This window comes from Mercurialis annua, linkage group LG4 (assembly GCF_937616625.2).
Source record: "Mercurialis annua linkage group LG4, ddMerAnnu1.2, whole genome shotgun sequence".
In the NCBI taxonomy this organism is placed as follows: Eukaryota; Viridiplantae; Streptophyta; class Magnoliopsida; order Malpighiales; family Euphorbiaceae; genus Mercurialis; species Mercurialis annua.
In genome coordinates this window covers 22484267-22505321 of record NC_065573.1, presented here as the reverse complement: position 1 = coordinate 22505321, position 21055 = coordinate 22484267, and the positions used below count along the sequence as shown (strand labels likewise).

Here is a 21055-nt window from a genome sequence, read left to right as displayed (position 1 = left end):
TACACTGTATCACTTTATCATATGATTATCACAGTTTCATCTTAGCATGTAATTATCAGTGTATCCTATTGTATTGTCATCTTATTATCATATTATTATCAATATCGTATGTAATAGATTATTATATGATAATGTGATGATACTGTTGGATAATATCAGACAAAATCATATTATCATATGATTATCACAATATTACATTATCATATGATTATCACAGTTTCACCTTATCATATAATTATCAATATATCATATTGCATTGTCATTTTATTATCATGTCATTATTAGTATCGTATGTAGCAGATTATTATCATCTCGTTATCATAATTTTTCTGTAATTTATTTTTATATAGGTATTATGTTATCATACCATTATCGTTTTATTATCAATAAGAATCTTATCATACTACTCTATCTTCACATTATCATCTCGTTATCATAATTTTTATGCATTGTTTTCCATATAGATATCATACTATTATCATAATAACTTTATTATTTAATTATCATCTGGTTATCACTGCTATCATGAATCTTTTAGTAATTATATTTTCACGTACATTATCATCCAATTATCATATTTTATTATCATCTAGTTATCATACCGCAATGTTATATGATAATATTATAATATAACATGATAATCAGATGTTGTTTTTTTCATGTAGTGTTATGATAATAAAATGATTATCATGTTATTATCACTATATTATCATATTATCGTACTATTATCATAACTTTATTATTTAATTATCATCTGGTTATCACTGGTATCATGAATCTTTTTGTAATTATATTTTCACGTACATTATCATCCAATTATCATACTACTCTATCTTAACATTATCATCTCGTTATCATAATTTTTATACATTGTTTTCTATATAGGTATTATATTATCATACTATTATCTTTACTTTATTACTATTTAATTATCATCTGGTTATCACTGGTATCATGAATCTTTTTATAATTATATTTTCACGTACATTATCATCCAATAATCATAATCTTATCATATTTCATTATCATCTAGTTATCATACTGCAGTGTTATATGATAATATTATGATAATAACATGATAACCAAAGATTTTTTTCCTGCAGTGTTATGATAACGAAATGATAATATATTGATAATAACATGATAATCAGAGGTTGTTTTTAATAAAAAAAATCAATTTTTTCTGCAGTGTTATGATACTTACATGATAATGCAGTGATGATACTCATATGATAATCAGAAGCTGTTTTTTTTTTGCAGAAATCAATTTTTGTGTATAAAATCGTTTTTAATGCAAATGTTTAGATTTAAAAATGAGAAAATTCAAGAGTAATTCTTTTAGATCTGAAAATCAAAATAAATCGTATTAATCACCACGAGTTGAGAAAAAAATTTCAAAATTAAATATAAAAAACGGCGGAGCAATGAAAGAACGGCGGTGGAGCGACGAAGGAACGGCGGCGGAGCGATGAAGGACGGCGGTAGAGCAAAGAAAAAAATAAAGAATGAAAGAAAAAAAAAGAAAAAAAAAAGAATCAGAGAATAAGAAGAAGAATAAGAAGAAGAAGAAGAAGAAGAAGAAGAAGAAGAAGAAGAAGAAAAGGACGAGGAGAGAAGAGAGAGAAAAAGAAAGACAAATATAAAAAAAAGCCAACTGTAACATGATAGGAGTAGAAAAAATATACTTGAAGTAAAAAAATTAATAAATAGTAGGTATAATTATAATATAAATATGTTTTAGAGTAAAAAAATAAAAACATTAAAATAGTGAGGTATTTTCTATATCTTTTCCTTGTTGAGGTAGGAAATCAAATTATTTTTAAAAATGGAGTATTTATCCTAATTTTCTCTTAGATTTTTAATTTTTAAAGTTAATGGTTTAGTTTTAGATTTTTGAATTTTAAAAACCGCGGTTATCCGGTTTATAAATAATAATTTTTAATATATGTATACACATGCATACATTTTTTAATGCTTTAAATAATTTTTAATAATTAAAATAAATTGATTGATGAACTTTAATAGATATTTCATAGGAATATATTTTTTGTATTTGGAGAGTTGAATTTAATTGCTAATTGTAGTTCTAAATATTTGCATTGGTTTTATTCATAAAATAGTTTAAATTTGTATTTTTTTTTACTATAATTTGAATTTTTATAGCTTCTTTTTGTTTGTTAGAAAATTTAAATAGAATAATAAAAAATTAAAATTTTATTGTTAGACTTATTTAAAATTTCATCTATATGTTTTATCTTTTTTTTTTTAATTTAAATTTTCTAATGGTTATATGGTTAAAAACTGCAAAACTGAAAAAACAAACCGTTTTAAATGGTTAACCAATTTATCGGTTAACCGTTTAAAATTTTAGATTTAGATTTTTAATTTTAAAAACTGTACTATTATAGACCGGTTTATAAATTAACCTCATGGACCAGTTAACACTTAACCGGTCCATACCCGCCCCTAATGACAAATATTCGCATGCCAATTCCCGTTAAGGAGGGTTCTGATAGCACTAAAAAGGTTTATTTTGACATTGATGTAGTTAACATTTAATTAGCACGGAAACAAAAACTAAAAACGGAAATAACATAAAACGAACACGGGAAAACAAATTTTTCTAAAATAAAGGACACGAAACATGAAAAAAACGTATAAATAATAAAATATAAGAATAAATTTATAATATTAGAAATTACAAAATTCTATATATATTAAATTTTATTTATACATTTATGACAATTAAAAAAATAAATCAAACATAACTAAACCCAGCAAAAATAAGAATATAAGATTTATTATACACAATGTGAATAGTAAAAATTGTGGATAATTTATTAAAAAGAAATTATTTGTTGAGAATTTTTTACATTTTTTTACAATTGTTTAATTTTTTTTATTTGCGAAAACGACCCAAACATTTTCTTATGAGTTTTCGAGGGTTTTCGGTTTTCGAAGTGGGACACACAACTTTGTCAAAGTTTATATGCTTCTTAGGTTAACATCCTTTTTGAAGGCATCAACTGCAAGCTTACTATCCCTCTCGATGATTATATTTGTGTATCCTTTGTTTCAAACAACTTTGAGGCCATCGAAGACACCCCACAATTCAACCCAAGGAACAGAGCATCTCCCTAAAAACCTACTGAAACCGAACTCTCAACCACCATCTTTGTTGCGGGCCAAACCACCAAAGAAGGCATTATTGTCAGCAGACGCATTGCTTCATCAAAGTTAAGATTCGTCTAGATCTTTTGGAGAAGGGATAGGGGGCGGGTTAAGGAATGCAGTAGGGTTCGAGAGAAGAATGTGTTGAAGATAATTAAAAATAAACAGTGTATTATTTTAATTAAATTAAGAGTCAGTCAAATATAATTTGAACTAGTCTTAGTATTTATATATTAAGATCAATTAAAATTAGTTTATTTAGGCTCAAATTTTTGTTTGTTATAAATTGTCTAAGTTCATGTTATATTGTTAATATCATAAGAAAGATCACTAATTTTTGCAATTCTCATGCTTCTTTTTGAATTTTCATGGAAACAAGTCGATAAGAAATGTTATCCATAAAGTCATTTTATGTTTCTAAATATTTATAAAATTGCATTATTTTGGTGAACCGTTAAGCAATAATCGTATAGTTCGCTATGGCACGAATAAAGTACACGATCTCAACTGAGTACGTATTTCATCTTTAAAGATAAAATTGCTCTGCTAATTCCAAAGACACCAATAGTCTAATAATTGTTGAATGGATACAACAAGATGATCATAGGAAAAACCCAACCATCAGCAAAGACTATAGAAGACGCGAGAAAAAAAACACATAACTCGATCCCTTGCCGTATGCATATTTGTAGGTTGGCGGGGAGGAGGAGCAAATGAAGAAACACAAAAAAAGGAGGAAGTTCTGCCCTCCGGAAGGAGCGGTAGCCAAAACACTTAAATTTTGGCATCTTGGCATTTGATTAGATGGATTGCAAAGAAAGGAAGGCAATCGAGACCATACAGTAGTAGTTGAATTAGAACATTATGAAGTAAAGAAACTACTAGTGAACCAACAGAGCACAGTCACTATAACCATGTGGTCCACGTACCGAGAGAGGTGCCAATTTTCACCCATACTCATTTACCCACCCATACCCACCCATTGTATAAAGGGTATGGGTTATAAAAGGGTAGTTATATGTTAAATGGGTAGTAAATGGGTAGAAATTTTCCAACCCATTAAAATAAGGGTTATAAAAGGGTTTGACATGGATACCCACACTCTACCCATAATGATCTAATAGGCAAAATTGGTAGTCATAATGAACTAAAATAGTTTTTCAAAAAATATTTTTTTCAGAAAATATTTGTTTCAGAAAATATTTTTTTCGGAAAATATTTTTTTTCATAAAATATTTTTTTCGGAAAATTTTTGATATACAATTAAAATGTAATATAATTTAAATTTTAAAAAGCCAATTTTTAACATTATACATATAAAGTGGGTTAGGGTCATATAGGGTTACATGGATATGGGCACCCATATAAAATTAAAACGGGTCATAAATGGATAGATTACCCATTTATGACCCTACCCATTTAAACCCCACCCAAACCCACCCATTTGCCACCTCTAGTAACGACATAGGAGGAAGTATGGTGAAAATGCAATTGCACCCATATCCCATCATGGGGATAGGAGGAGGTATGTTCCAACCATTGGGAAAATTCGAGATGAGAATAGAGTTTGGCGAAGATAAGGGAAGAACAAAGAAAATCAAAACCACTTTCCACGTAAAAGAAAGGTGAATCCTAGAATAGACGCTCTTTTGCAAGTTCAAGGCGCCAACATGCATACGATATTGGGAAATTATACTTATCATGCCTTCCGGAACCATAACAGTGAGAGGCGACCCTACGATGCGAAAACATGCTATAAAACAACCTTGGCCGAGTTGATGCCCATCAAAAAAATATAGAGCTTACCCTGCGATGATCCGTGATCGGAACCGTTAAGAGATATGAAGAAATGGAGACCGGACCCGGAAAAGTAGTTAAGATCGGCAAAAAGAATAGGAAAGACACTACGAGAAGAGACAAAGGAGAAACTTTACGTTCATCGAGAGACCTTTTCTAGCAAACCCTCATAGATCAAAGGAATAACACTAGAAATAGCATGTGATGTGCTTAATGTAGACCCATCCGCAAAACTGGTCAGACAAAAAAACACAGATTCGTAGAGGAGAAGGAGAGTGCCATTGCAAAAGATGTGGCATAACTTAGAGCGGTAGGCTTCATTAGAGACGTCCAATACCCAGAATGGGTAGCAAATGTTGTACTAGTAAAGAAGGTGAACATAAATACCAATGTGAGTGGATTTTATCAATCCGGATAAAGCATGTCCGAAATATTTCTCGCTCCTCAACACCAACTGTTTGGTTGATGCGACATCATGGTTTGAGTGTACAACTTCATGGCTCAAGGATACCGCCAAATACCTAAAGGAACAAGACTATGGAAAATGAGTTTTGTAATGGACGAATGGACTTTTTGATACACAATGATGCCTTCGGGTTGCAAAAAGCAAGAGTCATATACCAAAGTTTGATGAAAATCATGTTAAAATAACGGAGAGGAAACACGGTGGTAGTCGTAGTAAGAAGAAAAAACAAACAAGATCACCATAGACCTAGCGATGATGATATATGTATTAACAAGTTTAGAATGAAGATGAACTCGGTTAAATACACATTCGGAGTGGAAGCATGGAAATATACGGAATACATGGTATCCAAAAGAGGCATCGAGGGAAACACGAAAAAAATTGAGGCTATAGTGGAAGTACTCTCTGTAAGGAATCAACATGAAGTTCAAATCCTGAATGAACGAATAACAGCCCTAGGAAGGTTCATTTCTTCCTCCACAAAAAGATATCTACCGTTCTACCAAACATTGAAAATAAAACATTCAAATGGGAAAAGGAGTGTGAGCAAGCATTTGAAAAAAAAAAGAACATTCTATTGAAACCACCATTATTGAGAAGACCCTCGTTGGGAGACGTACCTTTACATGTCCGTCTGCAAAGATAATGTTGCATCCCTGCTAATCAGGGGAGAAGCATGGCAACAACTGCTACTATAGTACATCGGGCGCACTGCCTAAAAGACTCACAGGAATCTATATTGGATGAGTGAAAAGTTGACATTATCACTTGGTATTAACTACTAGAAATTTAAAAACCACCCTTTCAAACATTCCCTTCTGCAATATGAACCAATCAACCCCTCAAGAACTACCATGGCGGTTAGTAAGTTGGTCAGTACAGCTAGGTGAGCATGACATGAGGTATAAACCAAAACCAGCCACGAAAGCACAAGCATTATGCTTAATCACGCCGGAAAAAGAACGGACTGATGAGGATTATGCTTAACCAGGCAACAGTGCGGTTCGAGAAGAAATAGTGTAGTTTCATATGATTTCTAAGATTTTATTTTAATTGGTTTTAATTTGGTTTTATTAGGTTTTATTTAGATTTAAATTAGGATTGTAATTAAGGATTTAATTCGAGTTAATTATGACTAATTAGCATTAATTAAGTGAACTTAAGAAAAACTCTCTTTTCTATCAGAATAGTGAAATTGATACGAAAATGCTAACTTCTAGATTTGTTTGATTCACTTTGCTAAAAAAATGACTTGTTTAATCTTTTGGGCAAAATTAAGGGTATGAAGTGATCCTTTGTTCAAACTTCAAATATTAACCATTGAAGGCTTAAAAATCTCAAACGCATACCAAACCAGAACTACAAACCCAAACCAAAAACCTGCCCTCTTCATAAGAAAAACCCAAAACCCAACCTTATCCAATCCACCATTTTTCCAGTTATAGTCCCAAAAATTTCCAATCCTTCACAAATGTTAGCACCTCTTCCAATGGCACGCTCAGCTGTTTCTTCTTCTTCTTCTACACTATACACCAAGCTCTCCAACTTCTCTTTAACTCCATCTCCTTTTTCACTCACTGCCCATTACTCATCAAAACCCTTTAAACCCATCAAACTCTTTAAACCCAACTCTAATCACAACCACCCACCTTCACTTCTCAAATTTAATCATCAATTTATCCCTAAATTCTCTGCCTTTGACACCTTTGAAGAAGACCCAGATGATCATATTTCAAATGCTAGAGATGACTTGCAATCTGACCCTGAAGAATATGACCAAGAATTTCAAAATGAAACCAAACCCACAGAGTTAGATGATGGAGGCAGGCTTTATGTTGGTAACTTGCCTTATACTATGACTTCTTCTGAGTTGTCTGAGGTTTTTCAAGAGGCTGGTCGTGTTGCCAATGTTGAGGTCTGTGAATTTTTTGTTGAGTTATGTTTTTAATGTCTTAGTTTTTATTATTAGTATTGTTTTAAAGTTGTTGTATTTGTTTCAATTGATTGGCTTTTGGTTGTAGATTATATATGATAGGGTTACTGATAGGAGCAGAGGTTTCGGGTTTGTGACGATGGCAAGTGTTGAAGAAGCTAAAGAAGCTATTAAGAAGTTCAATGGAGCAGTAAGTTCCAATCTTTTTATTCATTTTTACTTTTAACTTTCAGTGTAGATTATGAGCTCTCCACTTATGGTAGCATAGTTGGGTTGAAGTTTTTTTTAAAATTTAGATGATGAACTGAGTTTACATGTGGTATTAAGCTTTGTAGGTCACCGAACTTTCACTAAGTTTTGTTTTGTTACCAAAGTTATCATTGTGTTTCAATCGGAGGTCACTTGCTGGAATAGATGTCAAGTCTATCATTTTGTTTCTTTTTTGTTACCAAAGTTAGTAATTTGTTGTAACACAATTAATAGTCTAGTACCCTTTTTGAAGTAAAATTACTAGTTTCATGACTTTTTTGAATTTATATCCGAAATTAAAGTAACTTTCCGGAAGGTAACCTCCCGGTGAAACAAAATAATAACTTCGGTATCCAAAAAACAAAATAAAGTATAATACCCATTTTGTAACGAAAGAAAGTTCAGTGATCTACAAAATTTAATACCCGAGTTTACCTAATAATTTTTTTATTTCGTGGATTGTTGTCTCTTTGAGTGATAATAATGTATCTGTCACATAATTCCAAGATTTGTTTTAGCAACAAGCTCATATTAATGACCAAAGCCCTTGAAGGTTTTTAGAATATGAAGGCTGATCATATTTATATCGTTCGCTAGATTTTCGACTTGCTGACTTAATCTTGTAAGTAGTATTATTGCTATTATTTGCAGAGAAATATATGCATATATTTATTCGAAAGTTATCTTTGAAGTGGATAGTTAAATAGAGCTCCTTATTCCTGGTAATAGGTCTGAATTCTTAATTGGTGCCTGTTCACATGTGCGTCTGCGCGAGGATGTGTGTATTACATGCATGTTTAGCAGAAGCATGATCTGCATTTGTGATTTAATAGTGTTGATTAAGCTCTTTATGCTCAACGATTAAATGTCCATTTCGATGGTTTTTATGGTTAACAGCAACTCGGAGGTCGAACCGTGAGGGTGAACTTCCCAGAAGTGCCCAAGGGAGGTGAGAAGGAAATAATTGGAACAAGGATAAGAACCTACAAGGGCTTCGTTGATAGTCCTCACAAGATCTATGCAGGAAATCTGGGTTGGCGCGTAACATCTCTCGCTCTTAAAGATGCTTTTGCTAACCAACCAGGCGTATTAAGTGCCAAAGTCATTTACGAGAGGGACACGGGGAGGTCTCGAGGTTTTGGGTTTGTCTCGTTTGAATCAGCTGAGGATGCAGATGCTGCTCTAAATACCATGAATGGAGTGGTATGACCAAGTTGCCTATAGCTGTTGCATATTTAATATATCGTACCTCATTTCAGTATTTTTCTGATCATCTATGTTATTGATATGCATCTAGGAGTTAGAAGATCGGCCTTTGAGGTTGAATATGGCTGCAGATAGAGCACGTTCTACTCCATCAACGGAAGCCTATGCTGGAGATAATCTTGAGACGAGTGAATTGTTTTCTGGCATTGGCTCGTAAGGGAAATGTGGTATCTTAATGAGTGAATGTATATACGTTGTTTAATGGATAGTAGAAGAACATTATACTTCCGGATCTCGGCTCTGTATGGTGGCGTTCTGCCTAACAGCTCAACTGCTGTGTGCTAGATGATTTGTTCTCAACGGAAAACGATAAAGTTAATTCAACTTGATTCTTTATATGTAAGCAACGTAGCTCGAGATTGTATGAGATTTTGAATAGTATGGCAAGTCAAAAACACTACTTCAAGAGTAGTATTATTCTAGTTACCTATCTCCTATCTTGTTCTTAACTATTGACAATTATTGAACAGTCCAGGGATGGAATAAATCATATAGAGCTTAAGCTAGGTGGAAGTATTAAACTCGACTTAAACAAAATATGTTTAGTAGTGTGTTCGATTCAAATAAATTTGTAAAAATTATTTCCTATTCAAAGATAATTTCTGTCACGACCCAAATTATTAAGCCGAGACCGGCGCTAGGGAATGGGAGTGGTAGCTCCAAAACCCGTAGCAAGCCTAAAACCACTAATAATTTTTCACATTTAAAAATATAATATTGTACATAAAACGTTTTCAGAAAACTCTTTTAAATAATGTAATGTTAGATATTAAAATATCACATTGGAGTTTACATTCAAAACTAATTATTTGAAATCGATTCATCCATCTTATATAGACACCTACTGACTACTGCAGCTCTAGAAACTCATACTTGTGCAAGTCCAATGACTTCTGGCACAATAGAGATGGTTTGTCTGATCCGACTCCGGCTACCTGAAAACATCAGAGTGAGGGGTCAGTATTTGGAAAATACTGAGTGAGTATGCAACTTATTATCGGTATTATCAAAATACACATTGCATACTCAAACATATATATATCTATCTCGATATAATATGAAAATAACATAATATTCATAAATAGCATATCCGACCGAAACCCTAATCGTAAACTCTGAACTTATCTTATTCCGGATATTCGAATCAAACTGATCCAAATGGTCCGACCCGGGAGTGTTCACACTCAACCACGTCAGCCGCGACCAATCTCTTAATCTCAAAGTGTGAGTCCAACTCACTGGTGGGTCCAACCCACTAGATACGGGGCTCAGGTTACACCGTAACCGAGTTCTCACTCGTATCGCATTCATATCGTATGCGCATTTCATAATCTCATAGACAATCTAGAAACGCTAGACTGACTCAAATACTGGTGATCACACAGCCTATTGACACCCAATAGGTAGTTGGTTTCTTCGGATCGCATACTAGATACTCATATTCAAACAATGAATATAATGGCATTCATATAGTCTAATTCATCAAACATAATATCTCATACGAACAAATCATGTAAACGCGATGTAATAATGATAATATTCATAATATATGAAAATAATTTTTGTAATAATAATACGCGAAAGTAAATTGCCACTCACAGTGACCGCTATTCCTTATATCCAAACATAAGCTCCAGGAGACTGGTCCGTCAATCCTCGTCGAGCTTCTTGGTTCGTCATACTCGTAGATCGATAGTCTGTCACATCTATCACAGGATTCTATCGTTAAAACATATACTTAGAGAATCTTGTTCTTAAAAACTGCACTAGGTACCTAACACGACAAAAGCACGAAATATAACCGTCGTGTTCTAAACGTATCTTTCTCTATAGATCTCTATTCATATCTTGATTACTCATCATGTTAATGTTCATTGCTATAATGTCTTATTAATATTCATTTTAAGACATTTGTCAGAGTTCTACGCCCATATCATGCCATCAGAGGCCAATTTTTGCTCCCAGAAGTTCCCCGGAGGTCACGATCGAAGTAGGGCACGTCGTGCTAGCTTGGCACATCGTGCCCTTCATTTTTCATGAAGGGCACGACGTGCCCTTCACTGGTGCACGTCGTGCACCCTTGTGGTGCACGTCGTGCACGTCGTGCACCCTTCTGGTGCACGTCGCGCACCAGCACGACGTGCTGAAGTGCAGCACGTCGTGCGCACTTCGGGGGCAGCGTTTTTTGATGCTTCTGGACCATTTCCGAAGCTCCAAATACCTCACAATTCATACCAATGCATACCTAAATCATCTAGGCTCAAAACTTATCAAGAATCTATACGAAAATGGTGGATAACGACGTGTTTTTAGCGTTTCGATTCAAACATAACATTTTTCGTCGAAACAGCCCGTAACCTCCGATTTTAACACTCAAATCCAAAATCTTACCTTGAAATGAAGCTTATGATTGATAGAGCTTCCAATTCCGAACAAATCGATATAAAGAACGTGCGATTTGGACGAGAGCGAAACGACGGCGGATCGAAATGATCGTCAATTTTCCCCTTCACTGAAGCTTTTCTTCTTCTGCTCTTCTTTCTTTCTCTGGAATCATCTGATTCCTTTAATGTTATCTTATATTGTTTGGTTAACTATCCGTTTTAGTCCCTCATTTCTTTAACTTAAAACATTTCTCTTTTAAACTTTTCTTTTGTTCAATTTAGTCCATAACTAAATCGATAAACTCTTTAATCATAACTTATACGTATTATTTATATCCGATAAATAATATGAATCCCAATATTAATTTTTTTTCCGTCCATAATCTTTTAATTACTATTCTCAAGATTTAATTGGCTAGTTTGCACTTTGGTCCTTGAACTTTTAAAAAGTTACAATTTAGTCCAAAACGCATCCGCGTTCAAATTTTAAAAGGTCTCCGATTGGCCTGAAACTTTTACCACATATACTATAAAACATTTCGCGGACCTTGGCGAAATAATTTTCACTTCGGAATTTATATGGCTAAATTACCATTTCAGTCCCTGTACTTTATTTTGCGACTTTCTTAACATACTTCTTTTCTAATTCCAATTCCCACTTTAGAACTGAAATATAATGTTAAATCTCTCGCGATAATCCTTTCGAATCCGTCCTGCTAAAATTTAATATTTATCTTAATTTTTCGGAAATCTTTCCGATATCGCCACTCTGGCGACTTAACACTGGACACATGGTCCAATTAAATAATTAAAATATTTTTGGGTATTACAATTTCATAGCTAAAAATGACATAGAATCAACCGTTCATTATCTAATTAAATTTTTTGTTTATGAATATATCTAGTTTACTTAAAATTTATTAGTAATATCATTTTTAAGTTTTGTAGGATTGGTCTTGATATAACCTGAATCGCTGCAAACAAAGTGAATTTCGAAGTATTCTAGAATATAAATGAACAAGGGATGAGTCAATGAATGAATTTTTAGGACAACAAATTTATTTGAAGCAAGTTTCAAATGTAGATTTTGAGTAAGAATATTAATATTTTTCTTACGAAATCATTACAAAGTCGATAGCAGCTTCCGTAAATTAGAGGATCTCATGCTCTAGGAAGAGAATTTTCTATGAAGTAACATATTCAGAACCTTACTGGGAATCGTGACAACCTTCAAGTAGAGCGTCTGCAGCAGAATCCAAGTCATGGGGAAAGAAAACTCTGCAATTACATAAAAGTGGCTCAGAGACTATCCTAGGCATGTCTACTTGATACATTATGCAATTCAATATTCAAAGAGACGAGAAGTACTAAACGAGATAGAAAACAAGGCAGGTTCCTTAGTTTGATGCAGAAATTAAAAAGTGATAGACAGAGGGAACTCTGTATGATGCTTACTTGCAAGTGTTATGGTATATGGTCCGGCTTAAATGATCCATATCATCGACACCTTTACAGCCAGCTACAACCTCAAGAACTTGCCTGGAAACAACATCCGTATTAGAAAAACAGAAAAAGTTAACAGCAAAAATATCGCATTATATAACAGGAGACTTTATGATCAAATTTTCTAAGCTACCAATAGGAATCCAAGGATGGTATAGAGGAAATTCTCGTAACAATTTTTTCGGAGTCTAAAGAAGATTGACCTAATTTATAGGTGCAGCCAGTGTCGGAATCAGACAATGAAGAGAGGAGAGGAAGAGAGTGAGAAAACGGTTGGTGAATGAAGAGAGGAGAGGAAGAGAGTAAGAAAACGGTTGTTGACTGGAGAAGGGATCGGTCGGGACAATTATAGAAAAAAATGATACTGAAATGGTTAGGAGGTAGAGAGACGACTAGAAATAACCGTTGACTGGCAGCTAAGGGTGACTGTCTACCCTGCTCCCCTCTAGTTCCGCCCCTGGGTACAACCTGGATTAGATGAATAGTCAACAGACGCCAGGTTCACTGAAAAGCATGGCTAATTGTAGAATAATACAAGGGCAGTAGTGGAAGCAAGATAACACACCAATATCAAACCAAGAACATTTGTCATAACTTTGATGTTGGGACGTCGTAGTTGCAATAGAAGCTTTGATTGTTAAATTCTAAGTTTTCACTCAAAACATCCTTCAATATGTATGGTTTCTTTTGCAAAAATCAAAACGGCAAGATACTTAAATTCAAAACTAAATGAAGTGCAAGATGAAATGCCTGTTAAAAAGGATTTCCTCACCGAACTAAACATGGTTCATTTCTGCCTTTGACAGTGCAGTCCTGATCATACTTCTCTTTCTTTTTTGAGGGCCACGCGGATTTTACAAATTTGATCCCAGCATGAGTGTTCTTGATCTCGCAATATGGAGAGTCTGTCTCGATCATCATTCTCTCAATAGGAATACCCTTCACTACATCAAGGTTCTCAGATGTCTTCAATGAACAGCCATTTACACCTGTTCAGTAGAGAATTATGAACATGTACTGCAAAAGCACGAAAGATAAGAGGTCTATATTTACCTATGTACATATTCTTGAGCAAAAGAAGTTTATCACGATCTTCTGCACTGCCAGTAAAAGAATGAGCGACCCCAGCACTGAATCTGTAATATTAGAACTGAAAATTAAATCCAGATGGATAGTAATATGGATAGATGCAATCAGATATAAACAATTATAGAAAGTCAAATTTCACTTCCAGATATGGACTAACAATTTGACTAGAATAAGAAACAATTCAGATTTCAAAGAAACAGTGAGGAGGTTAAGATTATTACATCAGTGATAGAATATGAACAATTAAGACCTTCAATGTGTAATAGATAATCTATCACTTTTTGTTTACACTTGATGAATTTTCTTGGGTAACAATATTAATTCCTCTAAGCACATACAAGTTCAATAATGTACAAAATGGATGTGCAATAATGTTTTTCCCATTTTCATAAAAATGGTGACAATGAACTATAGTTATAATATTTTACATAAACCAAAACTAAGAATAAATAATTAGGTGAAATAAATTCAAAATAAGATTTAGCATAAATGAAAAAACCCACCTGTCATTGTTGCGCTCCATAATTTCACAGAAATCTTGAGCAGCTGCACGCATATGCAGAAACATAGGCAGCTTTGTTGCATGTGCTAACTCAAACTGCTTCTCAAAATACCTATGTCCTCGTGGACAAGGATGAAACCAGAAAACTACTTGAATAGATTCAAACCAAGCAACATAAAGTACTTTTTCTCCGCAATGACTTACTTCTTTTGAATATCTGATGGGCAAAACTGCAGCCTATCATAATCTAATCCACATTCACCAATTGCCACAACCTATCTTCAATGTTAGATTATAGCAAAAAGCCCATCAAAAAGAGCACTGTAAAACTAGAGCACATAGCTTACATATATAAGTGTAAGAAAAATTCAAACAATTAACAGAGGACACTGTAAAAGTTGAGCATATCATACTTTTCTTAATGTAAGGAAAATGTAAACAATTAGCAGAGAATATCGAACCCTTATAGGATTAAACATTAATTGAAATTTTGAAAGATATTCATAAGAAAACGAAACAGACTTAAATTTGAGTATAACAGTTTCCGGATGCTTTAGTTACTTGAATTTGTCTCCACAGACAAACAAGGATTTCTTTACTTATTTCATGTTAATGTGCCGTCATGTTTTTTTTTAATTTTTTTTTTCAAGAAGAAAAAAACATGGCCACTCACTAACATCAATACCGGCAACTGGCCTGACATTTTCCAACAAATAAATTTCAAATGATAAAAAGAACACTTCCACTTTGTAATGTAATACATATATCTATGATCGTCAAAATGAAATATCATTGGTTAAAGAGACCAATAAAGCACACCTTTCCTTTCTGAATCCCCTCTCGAGCCAGTGACAAAAGAGCCTGAAAATGCTGCTCTGGATCTTCACTTTCTTCAAACTCCTAAATAAACAAAAATAAGGTCATTCAAAAACATTATCAACCAAACTATAAAATATAATAACGTACAACACAATAAAAACTATTAAAAGAACAGCCAATTATCAAGGAACAAGAATCACCTTGCACCTTGTAGGATGGACGCCAACCGTACAAAAAAGCCTTCCTGTAACAAACAACAAAATTTCAAAACAAGAGTAAAAATTCAAGTATGGAGACATTAATCCAAAGACAACACATGTAGATAACAATGTGACAATGAAAACGGCAATGACAAACCATCAGTCTCCGCAATGGCAAGAGCGTTTTTAGATTCCTCAAGGGATCCACCAGTCACCTGAAATCCCAAACCCAACTGTGCTTGTAAAATTACTTTGAGGTTGCTATACAACAAATAATTTCACATTAAGAAGTTAAAGGGATTTTATGTGAAAATATTTTGCTTTACGAATATCTAAGAATGCAATTACAAACTCAAAAGAAAATAAAGGGTATGAATATGAGAGGATGTACAATAATTCGATCAACACCAGCACTCCAAGCCCTTGACAAAACAGTAGCTATATCAGCTACATGGCATTGTTTGCCATTATAGATTCCTTTGAACATAGCATCTGCATATCAAATAATGTACATTAAACTTTCCCAACTGAGAGATTAGTGAGTAAAAAAAAAAGAATGGTGGGAAATCAGAATATAACAAAAAAGTGTTTGATGAAATGCCTGAATGACTGACCTGTGAAGTTAACAGCTATATCTGTTCTTTAGAGCACAGAAATATGAAATGATGGTTAGAAATATTAGATTTCTGTTAAGAATTATTAAGTTTTAAAGAAAGATTAAAGATTGAAGATTTGAAGTTTAATTATAAACACTTGCCTATCATTCGTATAGAATTAGAACCCATCTTTTTTCTTTTTCTCTGCAAGCAAACAGCAAAATGGCAAGTGAAAGTAATGGGAAACTGAATTTAGGCCCATTTTTATGGTACCCAATTGGGCTAAGTACACAAAACACCCAAATAGCCCCTTTTTTTTTATAAATACATCAGCTAATAGATAAATTCAAAAATCTCTCACAAAAAAATAATAGTTTTCATAAATACATCAAATCATAAAACACGGAACTTTCATTTGAATTAGGACAATACTACCCCCTTCCTTAAGTAGTCAATTATGAATGAGTAAAGAATTCTTTTCAAAATAACAATTAAACTCTTCTTCAAGCTTCTAACTTCCGCCATTAGAGGATAAACGGAGCTCCAAAATTCTGCAACAATCAACGTTACCCTTCATCTATCATAATTTTATATATGGTTAATTAAATTAGACAAATTCATTATTTTTGAGAGAGATAAGTCCGCTGCCGATCACCTCCGATCGACCTCTAGCCACCTCCGACTAATTTTCTTAAAAAGGTGATATAATCCTTAATGTATTTGTGTATTCTTTTTTTCTGATTTGGGTTTTTTAGCAGGAAATTGCACACACCGTTGAAGGACACGACGCTCTTGTCCTTGTTACCGTCGACGTTGAACGTTGCCGAATTCGCTTTCATTTTCACCGCTGTCATTTAAGATAATCAATCTAATATGCTTAGATTCTGTTCAATTGCATAGAAACAATCAGATCAAGCTTCGCTGACAGTTGAAATCGGAGAAATAAAAATGGTTTCCTCAAAATAATAGTTCCGGTAAAAATAACGGCGACTCCAACGGTGACGGGAAAGAAAGGTGATGATTTCAATTAATTATTGTGGAGTTGTTTGTTGGGCATTAGTTTTTGGCTATGGAAGAGCAGAATAAAAATGTTAAAACTCATGCTTTTGTTTTTATGGTGAAAATGGTAGATTGCTTGTCTAGAGAAATAATGGTGGCGGTAGTTTACCAATTGGGGCAATTCAGAAATTGTAAATTATTGAATGAACAAAATTTTATTTCTAAACCCCCTTTGCTAGGCGTCGTCACAAGTGTAACACAGGTTTGCGTAGGGTTGCTACAATATGCAATGTGTTTGATCATTGTTAGGTTGATACCAATGCAATTGATTTGGATCTTTTTGTGTTTATAAAATTGTTGTGTTCTTAAAGCATTTTTTAGACCGGAAAATGAACCTGAAATGAATCTGGAATCAACTTGATGTTAATTGTCTAAAAAAATAAAATAATTTTTAAATTTAAAGAGCATATTTTTTTATGTTTCTATTTTTAACTATAGATTTAACATATTATAGTAAGAATATTTTAATATATAAAAATAGAAAATAGAATTAAAGTACAGTTAATGTAAACATATAATCAACTTGATGTAAACTAATAATCAACTTAATATAAATTGAAATTGATATGGAAAAATTTAATATAAAGTTGATTTTAAATTTATATGAAAACAAATTATAACAACTAATATGTAAACAACAAAATTAAATAAATAAATTTTAACAATTGTAAAAATAATTAATATGAAAAATGAACCATACATATTTTATTCAAAAAATTATATTGAAGGTTTATGAGTTAATAAAATATAGAGTTGACAATAAGTTGATTCATGGTTATAAAAGAATAATATAAATTGATAAAATATATATTTAAACTATAAAGTTGATTTATGATAATATAAACAATCTCTATTATATAGTTGGAAATGACTTGTTCCATGATTACAAAAACACATGATTAACCCGTTTCAATTGATATTTGATTTTTTTGCAATGGAGAAGAAAAGGATATTGTACGTAAAATAAAATTAAAAAATTTAAAATGAAACTAGGACAAAAAAAAAAGATACATTGATGTTTGGTTGTACGTGAAATAAAACAAAAAAAATAAAATGAAATTGAGACAAAATAAAAATACATTAATTTTTGGTTGATCTTACGTTGATATTCAGTTAATATATGGTTGATTTTAAGTTGATTTCTCGTTGATTTTAGGTTGATATTTGGTTGTACGTGAAATAAAAAAAATTAAAATGAAATTAAAACAAAATAAAGATACATTAATTTTTGGTTGATCTTACGTTGATATTTAGTTAATATGGTTGATTTTAAGTTGATTTCTAGTTGATTTTAAGTTGATTTCTTGTTGATTTTAGGTTGATATTTGGTTATACGTGAAATAAAAAAAAAATTAAAATGAAATTAAAACAAAATAAAGATACATTAATTTTTGGTTGATCTTACGTTGATATTTAGTTAATATGGTTGATTTTAAGTTGATTTCTAGTTGATTTTAGGTTGATCTTTGGTTGATCTACAACTTCTATCAAAAATAAATCTAAGTTGTAAATATAATTTTTTTCCTAATTTTAGAAAAACATGCCAAAAATAAAAATCTCTAAAAATTATCGTGCAACACAATTAGCATCAATCTATGCAATTTCATTCGGGAGAGCTTACTTGTTTTTCATTTTTATTTGATGCACTCAAATTTATTCGAGCAACTAATTTCAAAAAATAAAAAATACTTTATAGTATGTTGCATAAGGAGCCTCCATGTATATTTAAAATCAAAAGTTAATTATAAATTGATTCAAAATTATATAAACACATGATAAATTAATAAATATTTATTTAAAATTTAAGGTTAACGAATCGATTTATAGTTAAATAAACTCATAATAAATTAATAAATGTATAATTAAAATATAAAGCTAACAACAAGTTGATTTATGGTTATATAAACACATGATAAAATAATAAATATAAAGTTGACAATTAGTTGATTTATGGTTGCTTAAACACGTGATATATTGATAAAAAGACCATAATATAATTTCAAGTCAATTTTACAATTAATTACTATATTTTCACTTAAATTATAATAAAATAAAATTAAAATTTCAAATACATATTTCTTAATAAGTTATAAATGTTAAATAATTAGTAGTTTATTTTGAAGTTTATTTGAAATTGATAATAAATTATAAATTTCCAACAGAAATATTTTGTAATGTACCATGCATATTCCTTATCTTTCTATGTTATAGAGGTGACGATAATTGCTTGGGGTTTTGCTATAACAATCACAACCAAAAAAATTACAACAAATTCATAAAAATAAGTTGCTTTCCACCATAGCATGATACCCAACTTCAATACAGTACAATCAGTAAATCTACCCAACTATATACAACCTGAACTATTTCTGTTTTACGGACCCATTTCTTGTTCTTCTTCAAACTTATACAGCCACTACATCTAAACCATATTTGACCTGACCCATTCCTTTTTTACGGATTCATTCTTTGTTCTTCTTCAACCTGCAATACCAGATCTGTGACTTCACCGTATCTAAAATCATGATGCAACCTTCAGCTCCACCGCCTCCTCCGCTTGATGTTCCACTCCCACCGTCAAGCCTCTGCCACCTAATTGGCTCCCTTACCACCGCCTTTCTTTTAACTCTTGATATTCAACCACCACCTGATCTTCAGCCGGAAATAAAATCGGCATCTTCGTGTTTCTCTTTCTATTGACAGACCGCACCGTTCATGGAGTAACAGTTCGTCGGTGGTCGGTGGAGTATAAACAAAAGTTGTGAGAGGTTGTCGGAGCAGAGGACGTGGGTGGCAACAGTGATAAAACTTGAACGTTGGTTTTGGCTTGACTTGGTAGCAGGGGTAAAAAGGAATTAAAAATATATTAAGGTATAAGTGAAAAGTTAGAAAACCAATTGAGAGACTTTTGCACATATTTTTTTTTTGAGTCACTAATGTATAATTTTAAGGAAAATGAGATATAGGGTGTAATTTTCTCTACCCAATTGTATCAGAGGAAATTACACCATTTGCCCAAAAAGATAAAAAAATATAAAATTTCATATTGACTTTTTTCATTTACAAAAATCTTAATTGATTTAAAAATAATTATAAAAGTACTAAAAAATAAAAAATAATTACAAACATACGGTATATGCTGTTGGTATAATATTAGTATACTAATAAACTAACATTATATCAAAATTATACCAACATTATGCATATTGAGATATTATTAATATTAAATAAAAATTTATCAAAATTATGTCAAATCGTATACTAATAATTAAGTTAATAATATACTAAAATTATACCAACAATATACAAAAAATATACATATCAAAATATACTGAAATTTTATTATTATATAACAATTACACTAACATTACACCACATTGTATACTAAAATTAAACTAACAATATACTACAATTATACCAACAATACAAATTCTCTAGTTCATTACCAACTATAGTGAAATATACATATAAAAAATATATTCCCTCCGTCCTAATAGAGTTGTCCATTTTGAGACATTTTTTTTCTCGAAACTCTTGTCAACTTTCAAAATGTAAATAACTTTTACACTTAATTTTTCTATATTACCCCTATTTATTCACTAATTAGTAAATTGAAAGTAAATTGCAAGTGAACCTTATATTAAATAGGGGTATGATAAGAAAAGTAAGAAATTTTTTACAAAATCCATAAACAATAATTGCTTTTCTTAAACTGTGTGATAAAGGGAAAGTTGACAATTCTATTGAGACGGAGGGAGTACATGTTATCGACTAGAAAAAATATAAAAAAATTATTATCGATATTATCGAAAATATATTAAAATTATACCAATAATAAACCAAATACTATTTTTAAATTCTCTATTCTTCTAATTAATTTAATTATTCTAATTTTTTACTTCAATTTATACATTAACTCTGTGATTAGCAAAATTTTAATATTTAAAAAATTAAAATAATATTAAAAATGTATTTATAAATTCTCTAATTTTTTTGGTGGTCGAAGAAAACAACATGAGGC

The 21055-nt window shown here is 31.8% G+C and overlaps 3 protein-coding genes across 3 annotated transcripts; 1 reads left to right on the top strand and 2 right to left on the bottom strand.

Annotated features, from left to right (window-relative positions):
• Positions 1–6788: 6788 nt before the first annotated feature.
• LOC126678451 (33 kDa ribonucleoprotein, chloroplastic) lies at positions 6789–9304 on the top strand. Its single transcript, XM_050373348.2, has 4 exons — positions 6789–7349; positions 7456–7557; positions 8514–8819; positions 8914–9304. Exons 1-4 carry the CDS (start codon positions 6906–6908, stop codon positions 9037–9039), a joined length of 978 nt encoding a protein of 325 aa, XP_050229305.2. The 5' UTR covers positions 6789–6905; the 3' UTR covers positions 9040–9304.
• A 2987-nt stretch (positions 9305–12291) lies between these two features.
• Positions 12292–16218, bottom strand: LOC126677517 (uncharacterized). The gene is made up of 12 exons (XM_050372178.2): positions 16137–16218; positions 15994–16014; positions 15771–15871; positions 15537–15594; positions 15380–15423; positions 15180–15260; positions 14565–14635; positions 14362–14472; positions 13823–13905; positions 13542–13758; positions 12722–12805; positions 12292–12544 (listed from the first exon to the last, which is right to left on the bottom strand). The coding sequence occupies exons 1-12, from the start codon at positions 16162–16164 to the stop codon at positions 12475–12477; spliced, it is 969 nt and encodes a 322-aa protein (XP_050228135.1). The 5' UTR covers positions 16165–16218; the 3' UTR covers positions 12292–12474.
• On the bottom strand, positions 12812–13535 carry LOC126677518 (uncharacterized). Its single transcript, XM_050372179.1, has 2 exons — positions 13335–13535; positions 12812–13237 (listed from the first exon to the last, which is right to left on the bottom strand). Exons 1-2 carry the CDS (start codon positions 13359–13361, stop codon positions 12899–12901), a joined length of 366 nt encoding a protein of 121 aa, XP_050228136.1. The 5' UTR covers positions 13362–13535; the 3' UTR covers positions 12812–12898.
• Positions 16219–21055: the final 4837 nt, after the last annotated feature.

Excerpts from the sequence above, each read along its gene's own strand:
- LOC126678451 (XM_050373348.2), top strand. The coding sequence starts at position 6,906 with ATGTTAGCACCTCTTCCAATGGCACGCTCAGCTGTTTCTTCTTCTTCT. Across the intron at positions 7,350-7,455 it reads GTCGTGTTGCCAATGTTGAG|ATTATATATGATAGGGTTAC; the intron begins GTCTGTGAATTT and ends TTTTGGTTGTAG. Across the intron at positions 8,820-8,913 it reads TAAATACCATGAATGGAGTG|GAGTTAGAAGATCGGCCTTT; the intron begins GTATGACCAAGT and ends ATATGCATCTAG.
- LOC126677518 (XM_050372179.1), bottom strand. The coding sequence starts at position 13,361 with ATGACAAATGTTCTTGGTTTGATATTG. Across the intron at positions 13,238-13,334 it reads ATGTTCTTGGTTTGATATTG|GTTGTACCCAGGGGCGGAAC; the intron begins GTGTGTTATCTT and ends CATCTAATCCAG.
- LOC126677517 (XM_050372178.2), bottom strand. The coding sequence starts at position 16,164 with ATGGGTTCTAATTCTATACGAATGATAG. Across the intron at positions 15,872-15,993 it reads TATAGCTGTTAACTTCACAG|ATGCTATGTTCAAAGGAATC; the intron begins GTCAGTCATTCA and ends TTTGATATGCAG. Across the intron at positions 13,759-13,822 it reads GCTCAAGAATATGTACATAG|GTGTAAATGGCTGTTCATTG; the intron begins GTAAATATAGAC and ends TCTACTGAACAG.